The sequence below is a fragment of the Arthrobotrys flagrans genome, assembly GCF_004000055.1.
Source record: "Arthrobotrys flagrans strain CBS H-5679 chromosome Unknown unitig_0, whole genome shotgun sequence".
Classification (NCBI taxonomy): Eukaryota; Fungi; Ascomycota; class Orbiliomycetes; order Orbiliales; family Orbiliaceae; genus Arthrobotrys; species Arthrobotrys flagrans.
In genome coordinates, this window is record NW_027137550.1 from 7,627,072 (window position 1) to 7,644,387 (window position 17,316).

At 44.1% G+C, this 17,316-nt stretch overlaps 6 protein-coding genes across 6 annotated transcripts; 3 read left to right on the forward strand and 3 right to left on the reverse strand.

Moving 5' to 3' along the window:
• On the reverse strand, window positions 1-859 carry DFL_005247 (uncharacterized protein; the record flags this gene model as incomplete). Its single annotated transcript, XM_067634476.1, has 2 exons — window positions 1-551; window positions 625-859. 2 exons carry the CDS (start codon window positions 857-859, stop codon window positions 1-3), a joined length of 786 nt encoding a protein of 261 aa, XP_067492541.1.
• A 1,654-nt stretch (window positions 860-2,513) lies between these two features.
• DFL_005248 (uncharacterized protein) lies at window positions 2,514-3,224 on the forward strand (the record flags this gene model as incomplete). The annotated part of the gene is made up of 1 exon (XM_067634477.1): window positions 2,514-3,224. One exon carries the CDS (start codon window positions 2,514-2,516, stop codon window positions 3,222-3,224), a length of 711 nt encoding a protein of 236 aa, XP_067492542.1.
• Window positions 3,225-4,407: 1,183 nt separating this feature from the next.
• On the reverse strand, window positions 4,408-5,763 carry DFL_005249 (uncharacterized protein; the record flags this gene model as incomplete). Its single annotated transcript, XM_067634478.1, has 1 exon — window positions 4,408-5,763. The coding sequence occupies one exon, from the start codon at window positions 5,761-5,763 to the stop codon at window positions 4,408-4,410; it is 1,356 nt and encodes a 451-aa protein (XP_067492543.1).
• Window positions 5,764-6,131: 368 nt separating this feature from the next.
• On the reverse strand, window positions 6,132-7,475 carry DFL_005250 (uncharacterized protein; the record flags this gene model as incomplete). Its single annotated transcript, XM_067634480.1, has 1 exon — window positions 6,132-7,475. The coding sequence occupies one exon, from the start codon at window positions 7,473-7,475 to the stop codon at window positions 6,132-6,134; it is 1,344 nt and encodes a 447-aa protein (XP_067492544.1).
• Window positions 7,476-8,964: 1,489 nt separating this feature from the next.
• DFL_005251 (40S ribosomal protein eS21) lies at window positions 8,965-9,311 on the forward strand (the record flags this gene model as incomplete). The annotated part of the gene is made up of 2 exons (XM_067634481.1): window positions 8,965-8,996; window positions 9,077-9,311. 2 exons carry the CDS (start codon window positions 8,965-8,967, stop codon window positions 9,309-9,311), a joined length of 267 nt encoding a protein of 88 aa, XP_067492545.1.
• Window positions 9,312-11,611: 2,300 nt separating this feature from the next.
• Window positions 11,612-15,274, forward strand: DFL_005252 (uncharacterized protein; the record flags this gene model as incomplete). The annotated part of the gene is made up of 4 exons (XM_067634482.1): window positions 11,612-11,917; window positions 12,082-12,444; window positions 12,508-14,855; window positions 14,917-15,274. 4 exons carry the CDS (start codon window positions 11,612-11,614, stop codon window positions 15,272-15,274), a joined length of 3,375 nt encoding a protein of 1,124 aa, XP_067492546.1.
• Window positions 15,275-17,316: the final 2,042 nt, after the last annotated feature.

Genomic DNA, 17,316 nt, shown 5'->3' on the forward strand with positions numbered 1-17,316 from the left:
TTAGATTCTGGAGTCCTGTAGGGGGAATCTCGTCGCGAAAAGGTTTCCCTCCCTCCCTCGCTGTTCAACTTGGACGGGCACCCCAAGCGCAAAACCCATCTCTAGCCCCGGCATCTCCAATTCTATTCCTCCTTCCTCAAATATCGTAAACTCTTTGTGGTCTTTTTCTAGGTATGCCCATGGTGTCCTGAGGCCGTCCGTAGTCTCTGGTGAAGGTCCTCCAGACTTATATAATCCTGGGGTTCTAAACCCTAGACCCTCATCATCACTTAATTCATCCGTCGACATATCCATTGCATCTTCGTCGTGTTCGTCATTCATCCCAAATCCAAATTCTTCTCGGAAGGCCCGAATCTCATTTCTGAACTGGGACCATGGATCCTCAACTTTTCCAATATGGCTCTCCTCATTTTTGACCGCCTTGTCCTCTTCTTCGACTTCGCGGTAATCGAGAGTCGGCGCCCAGGGACACTGTAAAGGCTTTCCAACTGCCAAATGCGCACCAAGGACTCGCTTCCATTCTTCAGCGTCAGCAAGGTCCGCGGCTACATCTTGATAAAAACAAATTTAAAACTTCGTCGTGTGTAGCGAAGACATTAGCCCTATATCCAGATACGACATCACTAGAGGATGTCTTAGCCCCTCTCGTAACCTTGGACCCGTGAGCCAATGTTACCGTTCGCTCATCATCACCACAAATCCCTCCTTTGAAATTCTCATTCCTAAAAGCGTGGCCCAAAGTTTGCTGATCATCAATATCGCTAGCATACCATCCTTTTATATTCTCATCTATATGAATAGATCGTTCCTTCGAAGACGCCATTGGAGCTCTGGCGTGTAGGCGGGATTCCGGTAGCATGGTTTCTCGATTTGGAGATAACCCTGGAGCTAAGCTAGTCCCTAGCGCTCTTTTCATCTCCTCTTCGCCTTTACGAAGCCGATTCCTTTGTCTAGTGCTTTGTCTTAACTCTGGTTCTTTCTGATCCATCATGCCATCCAAAAAATCTCCATAGCAATGCCCCCAAAACGTCATCCTTCGTAATAAATAATGAAAAGGATGATGAAATGTGGCCTATCTACTACGACTTCCTCGTTCAGAACAAATGTTCGATAACACTGAGGAAGTATGTTGAACATCTTCTTCGTTCTGCACATGACATCGATTCGTGGTCGAATTCAGATATCGGAAAAGTTTTAAAAATTGGATCAGTAAAGACCTTAGTAGCCATCAGGCGGGTTTGGGAGGCATGGGGGAATGATCTCGGAAACAAAGGGTATAAAATTGAGATCATGAACACCTACAACAGATGACTTGAAGGAATCTTGAATACATGGTCTAGGAAACGGGGGTATATAGTCCCAGATTTAGCATCAGTTTTGAACCGATATCTACACCAGGCATACGGAAAACATTTTTATACATATTGGGAGACCGGTACCACGGAAAAGTCGCACCGCCCTTCTCTAACGCCTAATCCCACATTCTCGTCATCACTAGCGGCACCAAGATTTCGAGTTGATAAGGGTGAGTCGCATCAGATAACAGGATAGGTTTGAATGACACTGATCAAACAAAGCAACTTACCCCCCTCCGGGTTTCATATTGCTACCGCAATCGTACCTTTTGCGCTCGAAAACACATGTCTGGGATTTCGACCAACAGCAGCATCCAAAGATATTGCACCTCTCGTCCAATCTGTCAAGGAAGAATTTCAATTATGGTGTCAGTCGCTTCGAGCAGCTCATTCTACCGGTCTATTTACCGCATCCTCCTTTGTCGACGACGCCTTTGAACTTTGCAGCAGTCTAAGTCAACTATCATCTAATCCTTCTTCGCACACCATTGGATTCGGCGAATTAAACGAGGCGATGATTGTGACTAAGGGATATGTTTTCAACCACCCTACTCAATTAAATACCTCCAATTTAATGGATCACCTTGGGATAGTGAATCTTCTCCTCTCAGTGTTGCCCCTACTTCGGAGAGACCAGAATAGCTATTTACATACCGAAACCTTCAATACTCGCCAGTTCAACCCAACCCTTAGGAGTCAAGCTTTGCTCAAGGCATTTAGCGTCGACCCTGTCTCACTATTTACCCTTATCGGGATTGCGCCTATCGATTTTGTATGTGGCTTAAATACTACATCTCAGGATACCAACGAGCTTAAAAATGGTCTATTTATGCAAAACCGACATATCTGGAAATGGGTGCCCCGACTTCACCCTGAAGGTGTCCGAGACAGGGAGGTACCAATTTTAACAGAATTTGAATACGATATTGATGCAATGAATGCTTTTTTGGCTGCATTTTATATCAGACACTTCGCAATCAGAGGCCAATATTATACTTCCGCGACATTCTCTCTCTTATTACAGCAAATTAAAGGGTTAACTCTCGAAGCGTGAACTGGGAACTCTTGATGAAAAAGCTTAACTTCACCATAGCTTTGATAAATCAATCTGTGGACACTAAGACGGGTCAACACGAGGAGACTCACCGAGACTACAAGATGAGTGCCTTCAATCAGGAGCAACATACATTGAATCACCTTTTCGGTGTTCATACTGAAAGCGCGCTGAAATGGAAGCCCACACCAGGGGCGTTGGCTGAGTTTGACTTCTCAGAACACTTCAGGGCTCAGCATGATGTTGAGACAGCAAGAGAAATCACCCATCAAATCGAAACTCATGAGCCGTTGATATGTCTTACGCTCTCTGTCCCGATTGAAGTTTTCCGAAGCCTGATAGAACGGAAAAGGAGCGAAATTGGCGCTCCCCACTTCCACCTCTCAATATCTCATGGTTGCAAACATCAAAGTTTCGGCGCTCTTAGACGTCGAATTGGACAGCTCGACCCCCCAGTCGTCTTAAATTTAGACGGCGTGAATATTGAAAAAGGCTCCCCCATACTAATCGAGGATCCTGACGGTTGGCAAGGGAAATCAGATGTCATATTTAGTTGTATGATTCAAACATGGATCGCATTATTGCAAGATTGCAAAGTCTCTCTCGAATTTACTCCAGGGGGCCATCTCCCCGAGAACCTACCAGTAAAGATATTCGAGAGTAAAGTTCATAACCACGACAATGTCCGACTGTCAACTAAGTTCCCCCTATCGACTTCGATCGGGCGGCATCTATCTGCAGAAAAAGGACTTCCAAGTCGTGAGATAAAGCTAAGCAGCGCTGCACCAGATGGAATCGAAGAGCCGAATGCCTAGCACGAACCAAAAATAGTTCAAATTCCCCATAAACTCATCTTCTCTGAGACTGAGAACAGAATCGAGAAGATAGTTCCCCGAAATCCAGAGGACAAGAAGGTAAAACAAACGCTCACAGTCGTCATCTCAAGGATATATCTTTCTAACTGTGCCAAAAAAAGGTCGACATGTCGCTATACACCCGAAAAGACCCTCCCCCTACGTACAATTTCCTGTTGGAGTCGCTCAGGCAGCAAGTCGGAGCGTCGGTTCCTGGAATCTACACCCCCTGTTCTTATAAATCTAAAGAAGAATGGCGAAGAACGCTATGAATGGGTCAATGATATTTTTAAATCCGCATTTACAGAGCAAGAACTCCAGCATTCACGGAGTATTCACACCGATGAGGATTCGGGCATAAATGAAACCCTAGCGGGAGTGAAAAGCACCATATTCCGTATGATAATTGGCCACACAGGGATCCGTCAGAATCAAAGTTCTTCCTACTTGCTGCAACATCCAACGAATGGCGGGTTTATGTTTGTGTATGTCAAAGATCTTCACCTTGACCTTTCGGGACACAGTATTGTTGCCGATTGCGGTATTGTTCTTCTTGAAGAAAGTCTCTCCACAGCCGCTCTACCTACCGAAATAGAAAATCTATCAGAAATCCAAGTCACCGAGAGAGAAACATCTGCATGGATGCAACTTGCTGTCAGCTTGGTAGAAAGATGCAGAACATGGACTCATAAACCAAGTTGCGAGTACTTTCAACATGGGAGAATACCGCTATCTGCCCCGAAGTTAACGTTTGGGGTATCACCTATTTGCAACTGTGGGAAAGTCTTTTTATAATGACCCCGTATTCAAACCTTGGGCGCCTTATGCAACCCGAGCGGCAATAGGGCCGATTTTTCCACCACGATTACCTCAAAGGTTACGGGGTGTTCCGCCAGGGTTTGGGCTTTTGGAACAGCTGGCGAAATGTCTTAGAATTCTTTCTAGACTATAAGATCAGGACGCTTTGCCCTTCTCACCTCGGTGCCCACATTACATGGTATCTTGTACTCAGGTTCTAGGTACGAGACCACTCAGACTATATTAATAGTTTTGTAAATAACAATGGAAATTCACAGTTCCCGTAGTGGGTCACAATGATTGAAAAATGCCAACAGAAAGGAATTACACGTTTTCCCTGTAATCTCTAGCAGCTTCCTTGTCCAAGTAAAGCTTCTTTTATATCCAGAACCATTTCCCCAATATCACCCGCTCCAATCGTCACCACAACCTTAGGATTATTATCCATAATCTCATGTATAAGATCAGCCTTCATCACCAGCTTTTTCCTAGGATTCTCAATTTTGGAAAGCAGCCACCCAGACGTAACCCCTTCCATCGGAAGTTCTCTCGCCGGATAAATATCCAACAAAAAGATCTCATCAAAATTCGATAAACTCTTCGCAAAATCGTCGGCAAAATCTTTCGTCCGGCTGAATAAATGAGGTTGAAAAATTGCGAGCAGTTTCTTGCTTGGATATAATTCCCGAACTGCTTGATGGACCGCATCTATTTCAGTTGGATGGTGTGCGTAGTCGTCTATGTAAACCAGCTTTTCGGTTTTGATCTGGTATGAAAACCGACGTTTGATTCCCTTGAATGATATAAGGGCTTCCCGTATCTGGTCGGCTGAAATACCGAATTTCCATGCCATAGCTAGTGCCATAAGCGCATTGCTAAGATTATGCCGGCCCAGAAGCTTGAACCTTAGATCGTGAATGATACCATCCGGTGTTTGGACGTCGAACAAGTATTCCCCACTGTTCATTTTAATATTGAAAACATTAAAATCCGCATCTTCTCCCACTGCAATAGTTTTCCCACACAGCGGAAGACCCTTCGCCACAAAAAGTCGATCCTTGTCTTCCACTTTATCCGCAAATTCCCGAAAAGTGGTTTCCATAGAATCCCTATCCCCATAGATATCAAGATGATCAGCGTCCATGGAAGTAATGCACACAACATTTGGATGCAGTTGTAAAAACGACCGATCAAATTCGTCGGCTTCGACAACAGTAATTTTAGTCCCATTCCCAATCAAGTTCGAATCATAATTTTCAACAATCCCTCCTATGAACGCTGTAACATCTTCACCAGCTTCAAACAATATATGTCCTAAAATACTCGAGGTAGTAGTTTTCCCATGTGTCCCTGCGACGGCGAAGCAGTACGTATCCTTCGTAATCATACCAAGTACTTCTGCCCGTTTTTTGATAGTAAAGGAATTTTGGAGAAAGTACTTCCATTCTGTATGTGATTTTTGAACGGCCGGGGTGACGACGACCAAAGTATTTTCCTTCATGAAATCCTTGGGGATATGAAGGACGTTATCTTCGAAATCGATGTTAATTCCTTCGCCTTGAAGTTTCCGTGTTAATTGCGTCGGGGATTTATCGTATCCAATGATAGTTTTTCCGGCATATTTGAGATACCGTGCCAGTGCGCTCATGCCGATGCCGCCGATTCCAATAAAGTAGACATTTTCCATCTGGCTTAGTTCCATTTTGTTTAGAAACAGGATAATCCTTGTCGCGTTGTTTCCCGCTTCAGTAGAACATAAGACTAGAGGGTTAAAGCTGAATTTGTTGCACAAGGTAGGGGAGACTGCTCTTCGTCAATCATCCGAATAAATTTGCGAATAGTTAAGCAATAAATTTCCAAGCATGGCTCCCCTGTCAATCGTTGTAAATGGTAAAGAATATGACGGCCAACAAAACGCATTAAAAAAGCCCTCCTATTACGGTTACAATGTTTTCGCATAATCCCTAGGTTTTCTAGGATTCCATATATTCTGACGATTATAGACTACGCCATAAGTATAAATTAAGTGTTAGAGTTAACTTCCAGAATTATCTTGGTTTTCATCTAAACCTATTCTTGCAATCCCTGCACAGCATCTTTAAATTGCCTCCCTCGATCCTCATAACTCTTGAACAAATCAAAACTCGCACACGCCGGCGAAAGTAATACTGTTTCTCCAACTTCAGCAAACCCCTGCGCTTTATCCACGGCATCAACCATGTTACCAGCCTCAGCAATCCTATCCACCACACCTCCAAAAGCATCGATTAGCTTCTTATTATCAACCCCCAAACAAACAATAGCCTTAACCTTCTCTTTAACCAGCTCCATAATCTCATTATAATCATTCCCCTTATCCACTCCACCAACAATCCAAACCGTCGGCGTGGCCATCGAATCCAACGCATAAAACACCGAGCTTACATTCGTAGCTTTCGAGTCGTTAATATATTGCACCCCTCTTACATTCAACACCCTTTCTAATCTGTGTTCAGCGCCCTGGAAAGTTTTGAGACTGGACCGTATGGAGGATTCCTCAATTTTTAGGAGTTTGACGATTATGATTGCGCACATGGAGTTTTTGTAGTTATGTTTTCCTTGGAGGGAAATGTTGTCTGTGTCGATTATGAGGTCTTCGTCGTCGATATTGATAACGATGCTCTTTTCGTCTTTTAGATATGCCCCTTTTTCTACCGTCCGTTTGATAGAAAAGGGTATCAACTTCGCCTTTGTTGTATTGCTTTTGAACCAATTTGCGGTAGGTTCATCATCCGCATCATAAATCAAATAATCCTCTTCCGTCTGATTCATCGTAATCCGAAACTTTGCATCAATATACTTTTCGTATTTATACCCATATCTATCCAAATGATCTGGACTTATATTCGTGATAACCGCGATATGTGGCGCATAGTTTACTATCCCATCCAGTTGAAAACTAGATAGTTCAAGAACATAAGACGAATAAGAAAATTCAGCTACTTGAAGCGCATAGCTTTTCCCAATATTCCCACCGATGCCAATATTTAATCCTCCGTTGTTGAGAAGATGGTGGGTAAGCATTGTTGTTGTTGTTTTTCCATTAGAACCAGTGATGCCTATTGTTTGTGATGTAGAATGGGTTGAAGTAAATTCAATTTCTGAGATTACTGGGATGTTTTTTTGGTGAAGTTTTTGGATTATTGGGGCGGTGTCGGGGATTCCGGGGCTTTTCATTACGATTTCTGCGGTTAAGATTTTTGATTCGGTGTGGCCACCGTCTTCAAAGGGGATGTTGTGGCGTAAAAGGATTTGTTTGTAGGTATCTTTGATCTTTGAAAAGTCGGAGAGGAAAACTGTGTAGCCTTGCTTTTGGCCCAGGATTGCGGTTCCTACTCCACTTTCTCCGCCGCCGAGGATGACGAGGTATGGCATGGTGGTGTAGGCTTAGAGGTCTATTGAAGGAATCGTGAAGAGGAGAGAGGGGCGCTTTCTGAAGCGGGAAGATCCAGGGGACGTATTTCGTTTCTGTGGTTAGAGAAACTTCAGATATTGTTTGAATGAGGGGCAATGGATTCTAGACGTCCAAAACCTGCAAGTACACATTCGGCGATGTCGAATGATGACTATGGCCGGCTTTGTGTAACAGGCAACACAGAAAGACTGACTAGGGTTTAGTCTCCCCCTGACCTCACATGGTACATGGCCGGCATGCCGGGGTACAGACGATACACATATGGGAACGGTGTGTTTCATCCTTAATGTCTTAATGCGGTTTCTTTAAGGCATTTTATGTAATATGTATAAATTCGCTGTCAAACTCAAAAGTCTTGCAGAATCAACCGCAATCAGGTACACCACGTACTAACTAAAGCATTAATATGCACCGTGTTAAACATTTTCTGACATCAATCCGACTTGAAAATTGAATAGCCTTCTGGACCTGAATGGATATGGTTTGTGGGGCAAAATTGAGATGTAGTGCCTAAATTGTGGTGACGAGGGGCAGAAAAGGATTGGAAGAAATTAAAGAAGTGGGATCTGAAGAGCTCAAGAGGAACTTATAAGCTTAAATAAATGACTAGAAACTAGGATAGTGAATGGAATGCCTAAAAGATACGATTTAGACTATGTCTGTGGTACCCTGTAGAAAAACCTAGCAAACGACCGGCACTTTTAACATATATTTGATGCTGTATATCACGATAAGTTGATAAAATTATATAAAAGATCTCTGAGAATTGATCATGATTAGAAAGAGAATATCAGAAGAACTAGGTACCAAGTCTGAAATTAATATGGCTAAGTTGGCCTATCGACTTGCGGTTGACACCCAAGTTATCACTAAACCAGAATTCAATTATATCGGGGGCTTGTAGGAAATGTGTATATTTTGCAACTAGAAATGCTGACGGGAGGATAATTTAGGAGTACATCACCCGGGAAGGGATGGAACAAAGCATTTCCAAAAAATCCTCATAAGTCTTTCAGGGCGAGATCACTTAACACCTTTTTCTTCACGATGTGGCTTTAGCTGTGGCTTACGGGTTGAAATTGTTGTATTTCCGAAATGAATTTAAACTCGAAATTAATATTCGCAGGTATTCCTTATTTAGACTAGCTGCAAAGATGATCTGCTTTTGACGCACTAATCTATTTTGTCCATGCCAATGAATTCTTCGTAATATGTGTTGTGTGATCCAACACCGTTTGTCAATTTCCAAAATTTCCGTTTTCTTGTGACTGTCTTTTCTCTCAGTCCCCAAATTTCCTGGACACAAAAATTACCTGCTCGATAATACCATCCTCATAGCTTCAAAGCCGTCTCGACGATTTCAACGACAGCCTCACCAACCACCCCCCTCAAAAATCCATATACAATCTAACTCGGTTTAATCTACCGTTTCTTCAACCTACCGTCAAAATGGAAAACGATCAAGGACAACTCGTCGACCTGTTCGTAAACCCCTCCAAAACCCCCCAAACCGAATCATTGAAGCCTCAAGATAGCTAACATTTTTGAAAAAATTATACAGCTACGTCCCACGCAAGTGCTCTGCCACCAACCGTATCATCAAAGCCAAGGACCACGCATCCGTCCAGATCTCTGTCGCCAAGGTCGACGAGAACGGCCGTGCCACCGGCGAACACATCACCTATGCTCTCTGTGGTTTCGTCAGGTCTCGTGGAGAGGCTGATGATTCTTTCAACCGACTTGCTCAGCGGGATGGACTGTTGAAGAACGTTTGGACGGCTACAAGACAGCGCTAAGATAACTTGAAATCTACAATTGATTTTTGATTGATTTTGACGCTGTGGTGGTGGACGACAAATTTTTTTATTTTTTTTTGAGAGATAGGAAGAGGAGAGGAGGATGGTTTTATTCACATATTTTTTACTACGACTTATCATCGACAAGTCTACGAACTCCCACGAGGAGATTTGACCTAGTTGAGGGTGGTGGACGATTTAGAAGGGAAGGAGGATATATGGCTGGATGAGAGGAGGGGAAAAGATCGATACCTGGACCTACTCCTCTCAGACTCTTTTTTCTTCTCTCTTGTTTCGCCTTTTCGCTGGGTCTCCCATCACATTAAAACTCTATAATACAAAATCCAACTCCCTCTCTCTGTGTCTCTCGACCTCACTTTTTCTCTCTCGCGCAACCCGTGCCAGCTTCTTGCACAGAACGCATTTCCTTTGCTACATACTTACTCTGATGGACTGTTCGGCGTTGCTTTTTTTTTCTCACTTCATGTGTATATTCTTTTTTTTTTAGATTCATGACTTCTTGAATGATAATACAAGAAAGGGCTTTTCATGATCTTTGAGCAGAAAGGAATACAGGACCATGGGATCTACATGTGCACGTGAACGGGGTTTCCTTTGATAAGGCTGAAGTAAAGGTATTGATTACGAAACCAGAAAGTTACCTAGGTTAGAAGGTTGTGGGGTGATTATTGGGGCTTATGGTGGTACGAATGTCTGAAGTGGGTCAGCTGTCGACCACTCGGTAACTTGGGGACATAGTTTGTAGATTGTAGACGGGATGGATTGGATCGTATGTATAGTGTGCATTCCAGAGAACACCGATTTGTAAGATTCCTGTATGTAGCATCGAGGTTTAAGTATCTGGAGTCGAGAAGAAAAAAGGGTCTAGACTTATAATCGTATGATACCTATCGAGGTAGATGTACATCGACCTCGGGTATACACAAGCCCACGATAATAGGCAGTAACATCCACGGCACGGACGTCGGGCGGCGAGGTTCGTTGTTAGACGAAATACTCGGTTGTGAGCGAGGTTGTTAGGTCGACTGAGCTGCAGCCCGCCAGATTTCCCGACGGGAATGAGCTGTGCGTTGCCGGGCCATTGGAGGTAGTTCAACAGAACTTCAAGGACGGCTGACCTAATTTACAACCAATCATGTCGCCCTAATCGTGACTTTATGTGTATGTGTATCTTGGAACAGTGATCATGACAAGTGATCATGACAAGTGAAAGGATTCCTCGAGTTCTTTGATAACTCTCCCTTTCCAACTTTTCTTGAACACTTGTGATGTGTAAAAAAAATATATATAGTAGATATGACTTCATAGGACTTTAGAAGTCTGCTACTATATTGCACAAATATGATATTCCGTCGGGGAAGCCTTGGAGTGCAGACACAGTAAAGGATATACACGGTATACACGTATAACTCGCCTTCGTGACGACATTGCACTGCCGATTTGTTATTCTTGCTCTTGACCTGGTAAGTTAAGTGCTGACTTAGCTCGGAATCCGGGCAACCGAACAGCTCGGGCCAACAATTTTCGGAGCTAACTCTGGGCAGCTAACGATCCTCTTAGCCTCAGGGTCTGGTCTGCACCGCATATTCTTACATACACAGCCTGCAAGGGATGGGTACTGTTGAAAAGTCATAAGTAAGCAGGGCAGAGCACAAAAAGGCGAATCGGACGCCGTGCCATTGGCCACAACTTCGAGTAAAAGCTGCCGGTGTGGTCACATCTCTCTGCATCTCAGTCTTCCGTCGGGTGAAGCACCTCGCTTTGGCATCTGTGAGCTGTCTCTGTCTATTTAAATTTGTTGTTAGTTAACAATCGTCGCGGACAGAATTCTGGTGGATGAAGCTAAGGAAGCCCCTTGATAAGGAAAAAACCAGCGAGTGAGCGAATATCTTTCTATTTTGACAATTTCAATTCAAATTGTTCTAAATTTTTGATTTCCCTTTTCTTTCTTCCCTTCTCTTCTTTTTCTTCCTTACTCTCTCATTCTTTCTACCGGGTATTATCTGCCACGGCTCTCAACAGCCTCTACCTCCAAATTACCTATCAACAACTCGACCTCGTTTCAATCCGACGTTTCAACACTCCTTCCGACCCCGTCGGCGAAACTCTTTTTTTTTTTTTTTTTCCTTTGGTAGGGCGACAAACAACAACGCCAGAACAACACCACACCAAAAAACCTCACGACAATCAACGACAACGACCAAGCCTGATACCCACATAGCATCAAACCGCCCCAATTCACCAGCAGCATATAAGCTGCACCTCCAAGAGCAGGCAAGATGATTATACCTACTCATCTCCTGCCCTCGGGACCTCCAAAGGGCTTCCCGGACCCCTTTACGCCCCTATTCTCTCTATTATCAAAAAGAGCAACTGCACACCCGATACACACCATTGTCGCCATTGCATTGCTCGCATCAGCTACCTATGTCGCATTGTTAGAAGTCAGCTTGTTTGAGACTCGAAGCGACGATGGTCTAGGATGGGGGTTTGGAGGTAATGATTGGACGAAGACTGCTTTGAATGGAGCGGCGACTGTTCAATTGAGCCAGAAGGGAGACTGGGAAGAGGTCAATGGATTAAGGGTATGAATAATTTTATATTTCCAGAATTGAATGTTTTTCAGAAGTAATAGTATGGATGAATGGACGGATAAAACGTGGTTGGCAGCATATTACTACTTCTCGTGTTACTGCTTGGAATGCTGGTTCTAGTGAATGATAGCTAACGAAATTCGTATTATATATAGCAATCTGAAGCTGCTTCTAGACTGTCACTGGTTACTTTGAGCTTCCCACCATCTCAACAGCATCAAGCCATCGCTGTGCCCTCGAATGTCTCTGCTAAATCTGCTGCAAAACCTCTGCCAGTCACTTCGTCGAATAGTCTTGCATTCTCTGTCCCCTACGAAGAAACTACATCTTTCTTGTCGCAAGTCGGCGTTATCTCGACTGGTAAGGAAATTGATGCCGATGGACTACTTAACGAGCAGCAAATCTTTTGGGTTGCGAATGAAGCTGGCGGAAAGAATATTTCCGACAATAGTTTGTCAGCCTTGGGGCTTGTTGGCTGGGTTCAGAACAGCTGGGAAAGTTTTATTGGCTTGATCAAGGTATTTATTTTGTTTTTCTCACTTGGAATAAATTTGGATGGATAGCGGCTAACATTTTTCTAGAATGCTGAATCGCTTGATATTGCGATTATGGCGTTTGGGTACCTCTCTATGCACTCAACCTTCGTATCCTTGTTCTTGTCCATGAGACGTCTTGGCTCCAACTTCTGGCTCGCCACCACTGTTCTCTTCTCTTCCGGATTTGCCTTCTTTTTCGCTTGCTTCACGACCCACAGGCTCGGCGTGCCAATCAACTTGATCCTGCTATCCGAGGGCTTACCGTTCCTTGTCGTCATCGTTGGATTCGAAAAGCCGATCATCCTCACCAAAGCCGTTCTTGAAGCCTCAGCTGCCCAAAGACGTAAGGCTATCCAGAACCAAGACAGAAACAAGGGTACAAGCATTCAAATTGCTGTCAGCGAGGCCGTTCAACAAGTTGGTTTCTCTATCGTAAGAGATTTCGTTATTGAGATTGCCATTTTGGCGCTGGGAGCTGCTTCCAGCATCCAGGGAGGCTTCCGCAGGTTCTGCTTCCTTGCTCTATGGATCCTTGTTTTCGACTGCATCCTTCTCTTCACCTTCTACACTGCTATTCTGTCTGTTAAGCTTGAGATTAACCGTATCAAGCGACATGTCGCTCTTCGTAAGGCATTAGAAGACGACGGTGTTAGCCGACGGGTCGCAGAAAGCGTCGCTCGTGAGAACGAGTGGCCAAAGGTTATTGATAAGGATGGAAAGTTGATCTCTGATGATGAATTATCGAAAGATGGGACCACCAATATCTTTGGGCGAAAAGTCAAGGATAGTAATATCAAGGCATTCAAGGTCCTTACTGTCACCGGCTTCCTCTTCGTCAACATTCTCAACACCGTCATCCTTCCGTTTAGAGATCACTCTGCCACGAGTGTTGTGACACCTATCACCCCAAGCCAACTTAACGCTCTCTCCATCGCAAAGCGAGGTCTCGAATCGATCGCCCAAAGTGCTACCCCTGGTACCATTGTCGAAGTTCTCCACCCTGTCATCTTCCGACCCGTTGTTCACGATGACTCTAGCCTCCCGTTCCCGACTACCCAGCAAAACTCCAACCTCTTCACTGAAGACGCTGTCGGTTCTCGTGTCATGCAAAGTCTGCTCAAGAGCCTTGAAGATCCAATTCTTAGCAAGTGGGTCTTCGTCATCTTGGCAATGAGCATCGTTCTCAATGGATACCTCTTCAATGCCGCCAGATGGAGCGTTAAGGACACTCATGTTGGTGAGGTCGAGGTTCCCGCCCCCGTGAAGGCTATGCTACCACCAGCAGCGCCAAAGGTCTCTATTCCAGTTCCTGAGATTATCAGCACCGAAGCACCAATTGAGAAGCCTACTGGAGACAGAAGTGACGTCAACGTTTTGGTCAATATTTTGAAGTCAGACCCGAAAGAACTTTCGGATACGGAGGTTCTACGTCTCTGCCAAGTTGGAAAATTGCCCATCTACGCTTTGGAAAAACAGTTGAAGGATACCTCGCGAGCTGTCGCCATCCGCCGAAGAGTGGTTGCCGGAACTAAGTCTACCATTACCAACTCTCAATACCTCGCCGAATCGAAACTACCACAGCTGCACTACGACTACGACCGTGTTCTTGGTGCTTGCTGTGAAAATGTTATTGGATACCTACCCCTCCCCGTTGGTGTTGCTGGCCCTCTCGTTATCGACGGAGAAAGCTACTGGATCCCCATGGCCACTACCGAAGGTGTTCTTGTCGCCTCTACTCACCGTGGTTGCAAATCTATCAACTCTGGCGGCGGTGTTACAACCGTCATCACCGGCGATGGTATGACTCGTGGACCCTGTGTCAGCTTCGCATCTCTCGCCCGCGCCGGGGCTGCTAAGCTTTGGTTGGACAGTGAAGAAGGCCAAAAGATCATGAAAGATGCATTCAACTCCACTTCTCGATTCGCCAGGCTCCAAACTATCAAGTGTGCTCTCGCTGGTACTTACCTCTACATCCGTTTCAAGACTACTACCGGTGACGCCATGGGTATGAACATGATTTCCAAGGGTGTCGAACACGCTCTCAGTGTCATGGCAAACGATGCCGGCTTTGACGATATGGAAATCATCTCCGTATCTGGAAACTACTGTACCGACAAGAAACCTGCCGCTATTAACTGGATCGAAGGCCGCGGGAAGAGTGTTGTTGCTGAAGCCATCATTCCTAAGGACACAGTTGAAAACACGCTCAAGATTACTGTCGATGCATTAATCGAGCTGAATATTTCCAAGAACTTCATTGGATCTGCTATGGCTGGTAGTGTTGGCGGGTTTAACGCTCATGCAGCAAATATTGTCGCTGCTGTCTTTTTGGCTACGGGACAGGATCCGGCACAAGTTGTGGAAAGTGCTAACTGTATCACTGTCATGAGAAAGTATGTTTCTCTCATCCTACCTACTCACTAAAGCTGTTTTTTTCTAACGTTTATATCACAGAGTCAACGGCAACCTCCAAATCTCCGTCTCCATGCCCTCAATCGAAGTCGGCACCATCGGCGGAGGCACAATCCTAGAACCCCAGGGTGCAATGCTCGACCTCCTAGGCGTCCGCGGACCCCACCCCACAACTCCCGGCACAAACGCCCAGCAACTAGCAAGAATTGTTGCCGGGGCAGTGTTAGCCGGAGAATTGAGTTTGTGTTCGGCACTGGCAGCGGGGCATCTGGTTAGGTCCCATATGCAGCATAATAGAAGTGCTGCGCCGACGAGGAGTAGTACTCCTGCGGTGGGGAATGGGAGCGTTAATGGTGGAGCTGTGATGCCGGCTGGGTTGACGATGACAAGGGCTAATTAGGTTAATATAATATTATCAATGGAGTGAGGGGCTTGATTTTTAGAGGATTGGTGGTTGGATGGACTCTTTTCTTTGTTTTGATGATCTCAGACGGCATAGCATGCATGTTTGGGCTGTTGTTTTGAGGTGTACCATAATATTTTCTCTCGCTCTTTTATGTTTTCTCCTACATACATACTTTCCATTCGTTTTGACGTCTGGTTTACGGTCGTTTTTGGGATGTAATGCCCTTATTATTTTGATAGATACTAGACCATATCCATACCAATCGATGGTCACTTCATGAACGAAACTTATTTCATATATTCCTTTTTTTCTCTTTGTTTTTAAGATGCATATTGATTTTGGAGGTGGATTATATGTTTTCTCTCTTCCATCTTCTTCCAGCTTTTTTTCTTCCTTTTGCTTCTCTGTTCGCGATGGTGGTATAATCTTTTTCCTAGTTTGTAGTGCATAGTTGTGGATCGAGCTTGAGCTGTGAAAGGTTATGCTATAGCTGCCAGTGTGGTATCGATTGTATGTCTACATGTGGCATATGCAATGGAATGGAATTTCATGAATCTTTTTTTTTCTCGTAGCATCCTTCGATAGATACCTCAGATACCGTAAGGGCGGCTTATGGGTCTCTAGGACGGAAGATTCGTATTAAGATACCTCGATCGATCAACTGAACGTCGAACGCTTTATAAAGCATTTAAGCCGTCTTAATGGCTTCGAAAACTTTTTTAAGGCGCATTTCCCGTCTAAGAAAACCCTCGGTTTCCCCTACGGTATGTAATAGTCTTTGGGGGTAAATAATCTTGATGGTTGAAATTGGTCATGCATGGATCCATATGGAGTTGCGATCTATCGTTGGAATTTGGTGTATTTGTAGCCGGTTATACGGAATAAAGCGGTCTTAAATAGTCTCGTAGTTAAGTTGTGCTCTACAAACTTGTTGAACTTTATAAGCTTTTTTTTTGAAATACGGTTTCAAATTTGCGAATCTATAATATAGAGGAGCTCGGGCCGATGGTTTCGTTCTCGGGGAACTCGGGATGGATGCAAATAGTCCGACGATGCTTCTCAAACTTTTCAGACGACATGAAAAGTGAGGCACGTGAATGTTGGCTACGAACTCTATTCCCTAATATAGCGAAGGTTTCTATACTTTCGATTGAAAGAGGCAGAATATACCTTTGATAAGTGCTTGTACTTATTAGTTTCCGTAGCTGTGGTCACGAGGGTTGTGACAGCAGGTCAAGATAGAGAAATTTTGAAATCTTTCTAGCAGGAACTATGGGTCTCCTTTCAACATATTATGGAAGAACGAATCATAGTCTTCGATTTAAAGAATAGTGAGCAAAGGAAAACTCGATTCGAGGATCCATGGAAGAAAAGAATTTTTTTTTATTTTTTTTTGAAGATGCTGTGTGACCTAAAAATTGGAATTAATTAATGCTTGAGCTTGAGCTTGAGAGGTTCCACTGTGCCTTTAATCTAAAAGAGAGAAAAAAAGGAAATCGGGCACTAATTTCAAAGCAATCTGCAGCCTTTGTCCACAGCTTTCAAACTTTCCACAGGGTATCGACAGTGTTAAAGCAAACAATTAGCTTTGGCAAGTTTATAAAGCCTTCCACTTTTCCCCATCTTCTCCCAGTTTCTTTCTTTCTCTTTTTCTTCACAATATAGCTATAAAATACAATATTTTACAGACTGTCTGATATCTCATAAAACCTTGTATGTATAATACACACACCAACTCACAAAATACCACAAAACCCCTGTATTCCATTCCACCACCATCACAACTGGAATAATGCCAATCTACCCCCACCCCTTCGACGGTTCCCAACAATTCCCCACAGAATTTCCCTTAGACACAAAGACACACTCCATACTCTCTCATGTCAATACCGTGAGCAATCAAACTGGACTACTCTCACAATCAGTAAAGATCTCGCACAGTGGGTGAAGAACTTGAAGCCCAAAGTGACGTTGTGTAGGGATGATGACGTTGATTTTTTGTTCAGAGAATTGGTAAACTATAAGAAGTATGTTGA